Below are 15278 nucleotides of genomic sequence, written 5' to 3'. Positions count from 1 at the left end.
TTTGTAGGTTCTGAGCCCAAAATCACTTCTGTCATGGTCAAGGAGGCATATGAGGGGACTGCATCTGAGAACTGTGCTCTCACTGCATGCTGCAGCTGTATAGAACAAAAAAGCAAAAAATTGGGGAGGGAAAACTCAGCCTGTAGTTAAGTAAATGTTTTGAGACCTGTCTCAATTAACCACTTTAGCCCCGGAAGGATTTGCCCCCTTCCTGACCAGGCTCTATTTTGCGATTCGACACTGCATTACTTTAAAGGACATTTGGGCGGTCATGCGACGCTGTACCAAAACGAAATTTAAGTCCTTTTTTCCCACAAATAGAGCTTTCTTTTGGTGGTATTTGATCACCTGTGTGACTTTTATTTTTTGCGCTATAAACAAAAAATAGCGACAATTTTGAAAAAAAACAAAAAAAAACAATATTTTTTACATTCTGCTATATGACATTCCCAAACAAAAAATGTAAAAATCAAAATTTTTTAACATTTTAGGCCAATTTGTTTTCTGCTACATATTTTTGGTAGAAAAAATTGCAATAAGCATATTTTGATTGGTTTGTGCAAAAGTTATTGCATCTACTAGCTACGGGAAAGATTTATGTCATTTTTTTTTTTTTTTTTTTTTTTTACTGCGATTTTTTGCAGGACTGCGACATTGGGGCGGACAGATCGGACCCCTAACTGACTTTTTTGACACTTTCGGGGGGGGGACCAGTGACATTACTACAGTAATCAGTGCTAAAAATATGCACTGTTACTGTAATAATAACACTGGCAGGGAAGGGGTTAACACTGGGGTCGACTAAGGGGTTAAATGTATGCCTAATGCTTACTGACTTGTGGGGGGGGGGGGGTTCTGTGACAGGCACAGAGTTCGCAGTTTCAGCATAGCTGAAACTGCTGATCTGTCTCTGCCTGTCTCACAGAAGATCTGCCTGCTTTGTTTAAATAAGTAGACGGGTCTTCTCTCCGTTTCCCGGACAAGAAATCGCCGCCTCTCCTCCCCGGCCCGACTCCCGCTGTGTCTAAACACAGCGGGAGCGTGCCGCCGAAACCCCTTCTCCTTCAGTCACATAGTATTAGGTGACTGGACCCAGGGGAGCCACACTGCGGCAGGAATATTACTGTGGGAGGTCGGCAAGCGGTTAATATCTGATCTAAATAGAGAACACCCTGTGAGACCCATAAAACCGGGTCCGGGATCTGCAGTAGTTCCGGTAAATGATGATTATGCTGGGTATGACTATCGAAGAGAGTATTGCTAAATTTATGTAAAGCCAGTTTCCAGATATGTTGATGGCAAAATAATATACTATCCCAAGTTTGCGGAAAATTAGTACCCCTGTGTCCACTAAATATTGACTGTATTTTGTCAAAATGGTAAAAATGAGACAGCTGAGCAGTGATATAGTACAAATCAAAGTCAGGTAGAGCTGCACCTCCTAAAGACTTTGGGTTTTTCAAGGTTAACCATGGCAGTTTGTGATGGCCCCTGCCCCAAGAATGCAGATTATATTTGAGCAAGCTTTTATCTTCAATCCATCAGTGGGACAGAAAAGTATTAATTGCTTCCTGTGCAAGAAAGCATCTTTTTCATTTGTCCAAATCAAAAAGCTATTTTAAATTAGCAACAGAGTCACTTTGAAGGTGAGAAAATACCTTAGTAAGTTACTGATCTAGAAGAACTATGTGCATATCAGGTTTGCCTGATGACTGCATGCATGTTCCAGGTCAGTAGCTCGCCAAGTAGTGAAGCAGAGCTACAACTGATAGCTTCAAGGTTTGCATGTTTAACAACAAATCAGTCCCGATATTTCTATCCTGACAGGTCTCCTTTGAGCTATTTTAGTAGGAGGCAATGACAGACACTATACTCTCTCTTTGCCAGTTAGGCATGCCAGTCATATATATCATGTGTCATGAAAAAGGAACAGAAGAATAATTATGTAACTGGAGCCCACGGGCTCATATCCTCTGATAGTCTAAGGCCACCCCATGTACTGAATCTTGGACAGAGCATTCCATAAATGTATATATTTTTTCATAAGGACCCTAAAATAGCATAATCACTGAAAAAAAAACAAGATTTTATTTGCTTACAGACACTATTATAAGTTGCTTTATTATTATGATTTTATTGTGATTATTTGGAATAAATAGCCATTGTTTCTGATTGTTTGCACTGTGACTTGAACGGATATCAATTAGACTATAATCATCCTGTACTCTGTGTGATCATGAGTCAGCCTGTGAGTGGCCTGTCTAATGCTAAGTACAATTACATCTTAGTGGGGGTGATTTATCACAGGGCTTAAGTGAACTGGTGTTTACATCAGTTCATCCAATAATATGCTTTATACAATGTCCCGTGTTTGATTACAGCAGTCTATATCCTTAAATTTTCCTATATTGAGTCCAAAGCTTCAGTTCAGAATTCTATTTTTTAATGAATAGTCTTCTCATAATAATAGGGTTCAACAAGTAACTTAAAGAGGAAAATGTGAAAGTAAGAACAGAAAAGTATAACGAAAGTAAGAACTTTGTGCCTTTTTAGATATGACTTTGCATATACTGTAAATATTAAGCAAAATTACCCAAATGGGGAGATACAGTGTATTAAAATATATCATACTGACTGGTATTACAAAGTTAAGTTATTATACACTATGCAGTCAATCTAAGAGCACTGAAATGTTTGGAGTGTTGAACATAAATCAGGCAGTAATTTTCTGAGCTGGATTTTTAAATTTGATTTTAAATGTGTTTACCTTATACAAATATAACTGGATATGTCCTGCCAAAGCTTAAGTATCAAAAGTTAAAGTATACCTAAGCGCAAAACTTTTTTTTAGTTTTGGATACAGTGGAGAGAGATTGGAACCCCTGTCAGTTTTTATAGCTGTCTGTGCCCCCATTAAGGAGACCCACCCTCTCAATTTGTCCCGTTTACCATTTTCATTCAAAGTGAAAGTAAAAGAAAATCCCAAATTTTGGGTTGTCCCCAGAAAAGTAATAGAAGGGAAATCTTCGGGGACACTCTTTCTGGTAACCTAGGGGTCCCCAAGAAAATCCTTTAATTTGCGGGGACTTCATCTCACTTCCTGAATGGCTATGGGACAGGAAGTGAAGGCAAATCTACACAATGGGACACAGATGGCGAAAATAAATATTTGAAAGTGTTGCCTATAGTTCTACTTTAAGTTAAAAAACAACAGGAGGAGTGATTTATGAAAGAAACAAGGAGCATTAAAACAAACAACTCAATATTATTTCATACAGTAAATAACTTCTTTTACTTGAGATATATGGCATTTTTTTAAATGTTTATGGCATTCTTTTTATCATTCTTCCAAATTGATTTTAAATGCAGCAGAGGGAAGCATGATAAATTTACTAACCAAAGATTCTTTAGCATTAGAACAAAATAAAAGTTGGGGTTAGACAGCAAGGGTGCTGTCAACAGCTGCTACTCATGCAATAGTGTTTTCTTTTTAAATGTTAATTTGGATGATACAAGAATTGGTATATAACACCAACTAGCATATCTACTTTAATTTAAATTTGCATTTTCCTATTAATTGGTCTCAAAGATCATTGCTTAAATCTAAACGTTAGGCAGGCAACAAAAAAGTCAATTGGAATACATATATGGCTGTTTTATCTACCAAAGGATTTGTTATTCTATACAGCCAGTTTTGTGATTCAGACACCCTGCCAGACAGTGCAGATAAGTACTTTACTTACCTCCATTGCAGCAGAGGCCCAGCTTGGTCAAAAACACACTCCCAACCTTCCGACGTGAAAGGAAAAGAGCAGCAGCATACTAATGAGGTCCTCCCTCCAATTCTTTTTACTTAAAGGAAAAATATAAATAAATAAAAGAATTAGGGAAAATGGAACCAAGGGAGGCAGTGCGCCCAATAACAGCTGAAGTAGTGCCATTATATTTACCAAAAGCATGGCAACATGTCCCTAAAAATTGAGTCATGAATGATTTCCCAGCTTTTGGCTAAGGTAAAGTCTACAAATGAATGGAGGGAGAAAAGTAAGTGCAGTATTTTGGGATTTAAATTGTACATTTGCCATAGTGAGCATGCATTATTTATGTAAAAATCCATAAATTTGATAAGTATATACAGTCAGTCTGTATATACCAGTTGGGTGGTTATCCCAGCAAGAAATATCAGCTTTAGAACTTTTCTTAAATTTTTCAGGTCCCCACCCTTCCCCTTTTTACATTAGTAGAGAAATATAATACAATGTGGTTAACTTACTAGGGTGGAAGTTTAGGTGTGCCCCCTTCACCCCCTGGCACAGTTTGAGCCCAGTTGGGGTGCTTGGGTGGAGTGGGGAGTGCACGTGTGAATGGGGTGCACGATGCCCGCAGTTGAATCTAATTTTTTTTTATGTTCATATGTTAATCATTTGATGTGAAAGGTGTACACATTGATGTTTGTTCTACAATAATACCTAGCAAAATATTTGGCGAAGCAGTTTTCTTATTTCTTTACTTGTACTATCTCTTTGTTTGTAATTATTTATGCAAAATACTTAATAAAAATGATTTAACTATAATACAATGTGAATTAATTTACCGATTAAAAGATAGAAACAATTCTATCTCAAATGTAATTTTAGTCTCTATAATGCAGCTTCATATACAAAAGGTTCAGTAAGGAAAAGTGAAATTTCTTAAACTGTAAAGCATATATATTACTTGCAAAAACCGCTTTTACTTTCAGTAATGTAACCGTTTTTAGGGTTAATTTTTGAAAAAAAAAGTTATGGCAAATAATCATTACAGTTTAAGAACTGATATTTCTCAACAACCAAAAATTAGGTTCAACTTTCATATTCCAAGAGAGATTTTCCATGGCAGGCTTTATTCTAATTGGCTGCTGTTAGAAATAATAGCCATTGCAAAAGCATTGCGATATATGAGGCCCGCATGTCTTGCTTTCAGGGTGGTGCTTATATGGTGAAGCTGTTTGAGGAGTATGCCACTGGCCCAGCTGTGCTAACTGTAGTATTTCTGGAAGCCATAGCTGTGTCCTGGTTTTATGGTAAGTAGAATCGTTTTTTTTTCCATGTGTACTGCTTATGTCGTTTTCAACTGTTTTTTGTGTTTAAGATATATCTGTTGTTTTTTTTTTAAACCTTTGCAGCATTATTCATTTATAAGTGCAAAGAACTTGATGATATACAAAGTGTAGTAAATAGCAGAAACCATTCATCTGTTTAGTTGAGTGAGAGCAATGATTAAGAGAAGATTTTTATTCAGTGGGAATAGATGTATTTAACCACTTCTGGACCAGAAGGAACTTCACCCTTAATGACCAGGCCTTTTTTTGCGATTCGGCACTGCATTGTTTTAACTGACAATTGTGCAGTCGTTTGACGCTGTACCCTAATAAAATTGATGTCCTTTTTCCCCCACAAATAGAGCTTTTCTTTTTCTTTTTTTTTGTGGTATTTGATCACATCACAATATTTTTCACATTCTGCCATATAACATTCCCCCCAAAATCCCAGTAAGCGTATTTTGATTGGTTTGCGCAAAAGTTATCGCGTTTTCAAACTAGGGGAAAGATTTATGTCATTTTTATTTATCAATTTATTTTTTACTAGTAAAAGTAAAAAGTATTATTAGCGGGGCTGCGACATTGCAGCAGACAGATCAGACCCCTAACTGACATTTTTGACACTTTTGGGGGGACCAGTGACATTACTACAGCTAAAAATATGCACTGTTACTGTAATAATGACATTGGCAGGGAAGGGGTTAACCCAGGGGCAATCAAAGGGTTAAGTGTGAGCCTAGGGGGTGTTTTGTATGGGGGAGGGACTTGTGGAATCAACACAGAGACCTGTGATCCTAAATAGGAGTATCACAGGTGCTCTGTGTTCATTCCAGAGAGAACAAGGGTCAGCTGTGTTTACAACAGCAGACAGTCGTTCTCTTTCAGCCTGAATCGGTCGCGGGTGCCCGGCGGCAATCGCGGCCACCGGCCCTGTGGATCGGCTTCCCCGATGCCTAATGGGGGGCGGGCGCGCGCCCCCAGGAGCGCTCCTGCGAACCACCGTACAGGTATCGCGGTTTGTGCAGCTGAGCCAGCCTGCTGCAGTATATCTGTGGCAGGCGGTCGACAAGTGGTTAACAGAGCCTGTTTTCCTGTAAAGCCATATGATAGATAATATGTATGCTGGAATAGTGATGTTGAAAATCTGCAGTTGTAGCAGTGGATCCCTATTAATGAAAATACAAGGTTGAATATTTGGGCCATGTCTATAGTGTTAAAGCGGTATTAAACACAAACCCCAAAATGTAATATATCCATTATTAGAGGCTGCATTTGTTTTTTTTTACCTCAGTTTTCACCTGGTGTTTTGGGCACTAACACACATCCTGTATTAGAGTGCCCTTATTCTGGATGAATAGAATGCGTTTTTGTGCGCATTTTCGCATTTTGTTGTGATTTTCTGCTCAAATGAAAAAATTAAAAAAATAAAATAATAAAAATATATAAATAAATAAATGTAAAATAAATACAGAAATAACAAAAATCATCATACAAAAAATATTAAATAAATCAAATTAATGAATAATACGTAATAATACATAAATAATAAGTACCCCTAACCGTAAAAAATTGTAAAAATAATAAAAAAGTTATAATACATAAACACCCAACCCCCAAAAAATAAATAAATTACTATAATATTAATTATAATAATAATAATAATAATAATAATAATATAACAATGATTTATTTATTTTGTGTTAGGGTGTTTAGCTATTTATTATTATTTTTTTTTAAGGGTTAGAGGTTTAAGTTAGGGGTTAATTATTTATTTATTTATTATTACATAGTACTCATATATTGAATGTATTATTGATTATTTACATTATTTTATTCATTTATTATTATCAGTAGTAGTAGTAGTAGTAGTAGCAGTAGTAGTAGTAGTAGTAGTAGCAGTAGCAGTAGTAGTAGTATTATTAAAACCCTAACAAAAGAAAAATAAATAAATAATATATAACCCTAACATTGTTTGTGTCTGTTGTGTTGCAGGTATCAATCAATTCTGCAAGGATATCAAGGAAATGCTAGGCTTTTCTCCTGGCTGGTACTGGAGGATTTGCTGGGTGGCAATTTGTCCACTATTTCTCTTGGTGGGTAGTCAATGTTTGTGTATCAGAATTCAAATTGGGCCAAACAATGTGATGCAAAATCCTATGAATCACAACCCAGAACCATCAAATGGAAAACTTAAAGAATTGTGCTTGTTCAAAAAGAAAGGACTCTATTCAAAGTACTGGACAAAATGTATTTCCGGGATACTAGATTATAAAGAACAATTTATTTATATGATACACATTGGCCTCAATTCCCAAAGCTTTACCACGGGGATAAGGAGCTTTTATGCAATGTTCAAGCTCTTTGGCTTTTAGCTAAAATAACTGACATCTTTTAAATAAGATTTCCTAAAGGAGAAGTATAGCCAAAGCTTGTTTGGCTGTACATCTCCTATGGATCACAGGAGTGCAGTTTGTTCTGCATTCCTGTGACCCGTTTTCAGCAGAGAGCAGGCTGAAGTCCGCCCTCTGCTGACGTCACAGAAGTCGGTCCAGGCACCGTGTCGTTGGGACAATGGAAGTCGGGATCTGCCAGGTGCCTGGACCAACACCATCCACCTAGGTAAGTATGCATATGAAAAAAATAAATAAATAAAGAAGCCATACATCTCATTTAAGCCTCGTACACACGATCAGATTGTAGGGCGAACATTCATCCATTTTTTGTTGCATGTTAGTCTCATATGGAAGGTGAAAAGGTTACTCAACATACGAAAATTTTCGTACGACAGAATACAACTTCAGAAGTGATGTAATGTGTTGAATTGTTTTTTATGTATTCTTTCATTTCTGAACATGCGTAGTCTAGCTCTTACAATTTTTTTCGGATGAAAACTACTAATTAAACGAAAATCGGACGTTTTGTTCACGTACTAATTTTATACCCTGCACCTTCAGTTTTTGTCATCTTAAAAGTCGGAATCGGCTGTCGAATACACTGTACTAACACTCAGAAAATCGGCAGAACATTTGTCGTATGAATTTTTACTTCCAATTTTCTTATCGTGTGTATGGGCCTTTAATCTGGTGTGTTAGCTTTGTGAATTGGTCGTAATCTGCAGTGTTTGCTAAACATTGCCAATATTGCTATATTGAACATCTTTTCTATAATTATATACAGTAGTCATAGATATTTGTATATTGCTCTGTGCTTTGGTTAACCAGAATGTGAAAAGAGCTTATTTTGTGGCAAATGGTGATCCCAGGACTATTATGATGCTACACTGTAATAATCAATGGGCTATAAATGATTGCAAATATAATAAACGACATTCAGGTTTTGTCTGACACAGATACCTGTCACTAAAATGCTCAGATAACAGCTTGACAAACGTATTAGGCAAAGGTGCTCCGCTCAGTAAACATAGTTCACTTAGTCATAATATAATAAAAACACATGACATCAAAATCAAATTTAATAAGATCATGTGGCATTTTAGATGCACTCATTTTCCATAAAGTATATTTAGCTAATGTTTTTTTTTTTTGGATAGAATGGAGAAAGATTAGAGTTTCCTTCACTTTTCGACAGCCAAAAAGGTTGTCCACAGGACAGGAAGTGCGGGGAAATCTTTCTAAAAGGAGCCACGGGTAGCAATAAAACCTGACAAGGGTTCAAATTCTTCCTCATTCTATAAAACACTAAGTTTTGGGTTCAGATACAGTCCAAGGTGTTACATTCTGCAGAGGAAGGTCATGATTGGAATTTGTTTTGTCTTGTGGGTCCTGGTAAATTTAAGGCATACTGTAAATTAGATGTTACCTGTGTATGCCTCCAGTGGTTGGAAAGTAAATCTCCTCATCTCACTGGTTTGTAGTTGGTATGCTGCATACTCTCTTTCAGTATGTGGGAAAGGAAGGGGAGATGTACTATAGGGGGTATTGAAAGCAGATAGCAGCAGCAGTACAGGCAGGACACTGGTGGCAGATAAGAAGATCAGTTTTGCTTGATTTGGAGGTGAGGTACATGGCAATATAAAAGTTGAGTAAGCTGGTTGAATGTTGGGGCCCAGGTTTTTTTAAATGTGACATATAGCACAGTTTGGCTGTTGAGCCATTTGGTGCACCCTTTTGAGATTTAAGCAAATATAGATGTTCAGCTAAAACAGCAAACACAGCATATTACAGACTGATATAAACTGAATGTCATTATATTAGTCCTAGTCCACATTTTTTCTCCAATTCTTTTATTTATATGAAAGACAACTTCCATGCATAACAACAGCAACATTCCATGTAGGACACATTCTGAGACAATATGTTGCAGCATCGGATACAATTTGTTCATAAGATTGAGACCTGTATTGGGCATATAATAAAGAGGTGTTCCACATTCCCCAGTCAGGGGGAGGCATGTAGGACCAGTAAATACCCGGAGTTGCCTAATCCAATTTTGCATAATATATAAGAAGAGGAGGAAGAAAGGGCGAGTAAATAATGGAAAAGGAAGAAAGTAGAAGAAACATAGAGAGAGGTGGGAGAGAACAAATAAGGAAGGAGGTGGGAAGAAGGAGGGGCAAGGGGATATGGAGGGGGGATTGGAAGGGTTGGGGCCGTTAGGAATATTTCCTTACATCAGCTATTCTCTCCACCAATATTTGACATAGCATTTCCAAACTCAGTATTAGTTCTATTTAGAAGTAGCATCGTTAAGTAAGGAGCAGCCCTCATCAGAGAGAACAAATATATTCCATATTTTGGTATATCATATCACTGGTGATGTGTGGAAAGAATAAGGTTTTCCATTCTGTTTATCTCTTCAACCTTTTTGAGCCACAGGCTAGCGGTTGGGGTCTGTGGATTTTTCCATATAAGAGGGATGCACATTTTAGCAGCATTTAGAAGGTGACGAATTACAGAATTTTTGTAGGTCTGGGCCGGGAAGTTAGAGGCATAGAGAAGGAAGAAAGCAGGGTCATTGGGAAGTGGGCGGTCTATAAATCTCTGGGACAGTTCATGTACTGTCTTCCAAAATCCAACAAGTTTGGGACACGACCAGACAATGTGCAGAAGTGTCCCCCACCCCTCCTGACATCTCCAGCAATGATCGGCGAAGAATTTACTCAACTGTGATGGCATACGGTAGCATCTTGTCAAGGGTTTGAAATTGGTTTCTTGTATTTTCGTACAAATGGATGATTTAAATGAAGACTGAATGATGTGACTTTGTTGGTCTGGGTTAAAAGTACAGTCTAAGTCTCGTTCCCACTTAGCCAGGAAAGAAGGTTGGTGAGTCCCCTGGGGTGTGATCAGTAAGGCAAAGGTTGTGGATAATACGTGTGGCAGTGTTCTGTCTTGGGAGCAATGTTCCCAGAAGGGTGTAAGCTGTGTGCTACGCCTACTGGGAGGCGGAAGTGCGTTTAGAAAATTATGGAGTTGTAATGCCCTCCAAAACTCAAGATGGTAGGCTAGTCCACATTTTTAGGTACAATGGCAAATGGCTTGTGTGATGCTGTCTCGATAGTACACAGTAGTGAGTGATCTACTAAACTTTTGTTCATGTAGTTAATTTCCACTACACACATCAGTTTTGAAACAACACCAAGGTCACAAACTACATTTGGCATGGGATCCATTTGTAATATAAAAAGCTTCAGCAAATAGGCCAGAATACTGAGGCCTGAACAATATCATCCTACAAGCTGACACGGAGCTGGCACCAGCCTGTGACCTGAACTAGTGGCTTAACCTTCTTAAGTGAGTTTTATTATCTGTGTATTAACTGTTGTCTGCACCCCCGAATACCCAGAGCACTGCTCTATGTATGGAGAACTGTGTGTAGTCCAGCTCAGGAGCAGTTAATGAAAAGAACAGGTTTACATGCGGTGAAACGTTGCAGAAGCTCCTGGTTAATCTCTTCCCTTTTATTAGCTGTGTAAAAATAGATACGATTCCAGAGATTGCTGTGGCACCATACACTATGGATGATGAATAGGGCTGTGTTGTGATCACTATGCAGGCACTGTAGTAAAACATTGGTAATGAGTAGGAGTAAAAAAGGAGAAACACATTTTATGTTATGCTCATAAGATATAAAAATAAAATGTTCTTACTGCAGGCTTATATCTCTTGTTCCAATCCATAAATCAACCATGGATATTTATTTTGCAGCAGATTTTAATGAAAAATAGAAATCTGCAGGGAGTCTGTAGCATAAATGGTGTTAACAAAGTAATTTTATGTATATATAATATATAAATAAATACATATATACAGTATTGTGCAAAAGTTTTAGGCAGTTGTAAAGAAATGCTGTAAAGTAAGAATGCTTTAAAAAATATACATTTCAATGATTTATTCTTAACAATTTAGAACATGCAAAGTGAGCGAACAAAAGAAATCTAAACCAAATCAATATTTAGTGTGACTACCCTTTGGCTTCAACCCAGCATTGATTCTTCCATGCACACACAGTGCTTGTGCACACAGTTTTTGAAGGCACTCGGCAGGTAGGTTGTTCCAGACATCTTGAAGAACTAACCACAGATCTTCTGTGGATATAGGCTGCCTCAAATCCTTCTGTCTCTTCACAGTATGGCACAATGGATAAATATCTGCCTGTATTTCACAGCATTGAGGACACCATTGATTGGGCTGTAGACACAATTGTTGGCCAAGGAAATGTATTAGTAAATAGAAACCTGTGCTATGTGTATATGTGCTTATTAAATGAAAAGGAAATTTAATGCAGCCAATGAAAAGACACACTCGGAAGATGTCCAGCAGTGCCATCATCACAGAACTGGCAGAAACCAGTATGACCCAGGTACAACCATCTTGTGTCCAGGGAAGTCTGGCCTAGAAGTGGTCTTCACAGAAGAATTGTGACCAAAAAGCCATACCTCCGACGAGGAAACAAGGCTAAGCGACTCAAGGATGCACAAAAACAGAGGAACTGGGGTGAAGAAGAATGGCAGCATGGGGCTCTGGACTAATAAGTCAAAATTTGAATTATTTGGCTGTAGCAGGAGGCAGTTTGTCCGCCAAAGGGCTGGAGAGCGGTACAATAATGAGTGTCTGCAGGCAACAGTGAGGCATGGTGGAGGTTCCTTGCATGTTTGGGGCTGCATTTCTGCAAATGGAGTTGGAGACTTGGTCACGATCAATAGCATCCTCAATGCTGAGAAATACAAGCAGATACTTATCCATCATGCCACTCATCCATCAGGGAGGCGCGTGGCAAGAGATTTAGTCTGCATCAGTACAACGACCACAAACATACAGCCAATGTAATTAAGAACTATCTTAATCCTCCTTGCTCTATCTAGAAGAGCAAGGAGTTCTGGAAGTGATGGTTTGGCCCCACCACAGGGTAGCCAAAGAATGGTCACACCAAATATTGATTTGATTTGGATTTCTCTTCTGTTCATTTACTTTCCATTTTGTTCATTGATTAAATTAAACTATTAACACTTCTATTTAATTTACAGCATTTTTTCCACACCTGCTTAAAACATATATATATAAACTTTGCCAGGGTGGCACATGCATGCGTGCCATTGCCAGGATGTTTGCTCTCAAGAGCATGGAGGAGATTCCAGGAGACAGGCAGTTACTCTAGGAGACTTGGATAGGGTCGTAGAAGGTCCTTAACCCATCAGCAGGACCGGTATCTGCTCCTTTGTGCAAGGAGGAACAGGATGAGCACTGCCAGAGCCCTACAAAATGACTTCCAGCAGGCCACTGGTGTGAATCTCTCTGACCAAACAATCAGATACAGACTTCATGAGGAGGGCCTGAGGACCCAACATCTTCTAGTGGACCCTTTGCTAACTGCCTGACACCATGGAGCTTGATTGGCAGTTGCCATTGAACACCAAAATTGGCAGGTCTGCCACTGGTGCATTGTGCTTTTCACAGATGAGAACAGGTTCACCCTGAGCATATGTGACAGACATGAAAGGGTCTGGAGAAGCCATGGAGAACATTATGCTGCCTGTAATATCTTTCAGCATGACCAGTTTGGTGGTGGGTCAGTGATGGTCTGACTGAGTCCCATGCTGAGTGGCTGCCCTGCTGCATGGTAAGCACAGGGAGTCACTAGCTTAGCACAGTTGCCATTCACATAACGCCATGCATTTTTCTCAATGAATACAAAGTGTTCTGTGATTGGATGAGGTGGTGCAGTGATGTCACCATCCCCACCTCATCCAATCGGAGAACACCTTCACAAAAATGCAAGGCATTCTACACCCAGAATACAGCGGTGATCACTGTATTTGCAGTGACTACTACAGTGATTGTCCTCTTCCACAATGGTTTCTCGGGTATGGTATGTGCATACTTACATTGGTCCAAGCTGAACCATTGTAACTCTACCTTAAGTTCAGGTTTAAATTTAGTAGATCAGCATGACAAACATGCAGCTAGCATTTTCAGAAGTGGAGGTCAGCAATGGCATAAGCCTAACATAGATACATTGCCTGTCAGAATAAACCATACCATGGCCAAATTTTAATGAGATGCCTATTTTGAATTTTGTAACCATGCAATTCAATGACAAGCAGTTAACTGAATCAGACATCCCAAAAATGTATTATTAAGTTATAATCAGAGGTCCTTCATGTTGAAACAGAGTTAGAGCACCCCTAACAGCAGTGAGCATGAGCTTTGCTGATTGGAGAGCCCAAGTTTGACTAAGGGGGTACGTCAGACCTTGCGAAATGGAGCATGCTGTCAGGAGACAAGCTTTTCTACATAAACCGTGGCTGATTTCTAAAGAAAACAAACTGTACAACTTTCCGCAACCGTTGTTTTGATGCATGTAAAATTGATTTAGCTGATTAAAACTTTAATTGGGCTTTAAGGTGTGATAAAATAGCCTCGCTTGGAACATTATTCTATGCAATATTGATTGAAATATTAATTAAGTATTCCTTACATGTTATCACAGATTGAAGGATTAGACCAATTGTGTAGGCTGTATCAACTTCATTATGTTGCATTTTACAATTACATGTTTTACCTTTTTTCAGTTTATTATTTGCAGCTTTATGTCCAGTCCCCCAGAACTTCGCCTTTTTAATTACACATACCCTGGATGGTCTGTTGTGCTTGGCTACTGCATTGGGACTTCCTCTTTCATCTGCGTTCCAGTGTACATGGTGTACCGGTTAGCTAGTACTCCTGGATCGTTAAAAGAGGTAAGGGGACTGTAATTAACGATCAATAGCATGAAAGAATATACTTATAATCACACCATGCAGGGGTGTTGCTAGCATTTTAAAAGACCCGGGGCACCTCAAGAAGAGTAAAAAGCCATGCAAGGCGAACAGTGGGAGATGCTTAAAGGGGCATAGTAAAATAAAGCCTGAGCCTTCTCTCCCTATGCTTAGCACACATATGCCACAGCCCTTGTACCCATAAAAATGGAATTTTTACCGTAAAACCAATTTCTCTGATGTTCATTGACGGACACAGCTCCTGATCTTCTTAACCATTGGGTATGCTGCCCCCTACAGAGTAGGACACTAGGCAGAAAAAAGTCTGGCTACGGCTATGGGCAGTCCTAGGGGATTTGCTCCCTCTCTCTGCTATAGGTACTAAGTTTTGTTACAAGCAGTGTCAGAAGAATTACAACTCCACAGAGGGGTGGGTGCTGTATCCGTCAATGAACATCAGAGAAATGGATTTTACAGTAAGTCAAAAATCCCATTTTCTCTTTCGTTCATTGGTGGACACAGCTCCTGATCTTCCTAACCATTGGGACATCCCAAAGCAGTGTTAAACATGAGGGGTAGGAACAGCTATAAAGAAATTCCCAAGGCTAAACTATAGCTAACCAGGTAAAGAGGAGCTAAACCAAAACAACTGGAGCCCACCTGAAAAAAACACCCTCAAAGAGCACCAGGTCCTCTAAACAGCGGTCTGCAAAACCTTGTGGCCAAAGGAAGCATCCACTTTATAGAATTTTGTTAAAGTGTGCACTGACAACCAGATGGTCGTCTTAAAAACCTGTGTTACTGAAACCTGATGACAGAAGACCCAGAAGGCACTAAGGGCCCGAGTAGAGTGCGCCTTGACAGGGAAAGGAGGAACCTGACCCTTGATAGAATAGGCCTGAATCACCGTCTGTCTGATCCATCTGGAAATGGTCACAGAGGAAGCAGACAGCCCTTTATGAGGCCCATCCATAAGCACAA

General features: G+C 38.9%; 1 protein-coding gene across 1 annotated transcript in view; it reads left to right on the top strand.

The window, feature by feature from the left end:
* Positions 1-15278, top strand: part of SLC6A4 (solute carrier family 6 member 4) — a 163923-nt gene that overhangs the window by 142506 nt on the left and 6139 nt on the right. Inside the window, exons 11-13 of the mRNA XM_082245100.1 lie at positions 4963-5062; positions 7073-7173; positions 14112-14279. Coding sequence (XP_082101226.1) covers positions 4963-5062; positions 7073-7173; positions 14112-14279 — 369 coding nt within the window. The remainder of the gene's footprint in view (positions 1-4962; positions 5063-7072; positions 7174-14111; positions 14280-15278) is intronic.

The sequence above is a fragment of the Pelophylax lessonae genome (assembly GCF_965119305.1).
Source record: "Pelophylax lessonae genome assembly, chromosome: 2".
Lineage (NCBI taxonomy): Eukaryota > Metazoa > Chordata > Amphibia > Anura > Ranidae > Pelophylax > Pelophylax lessonae.
The sequence above is the reverse complement of the archived record's forward strand: the minus strand, read 5'-3'. Positions and strand labels throughout refer to the sequence as shown.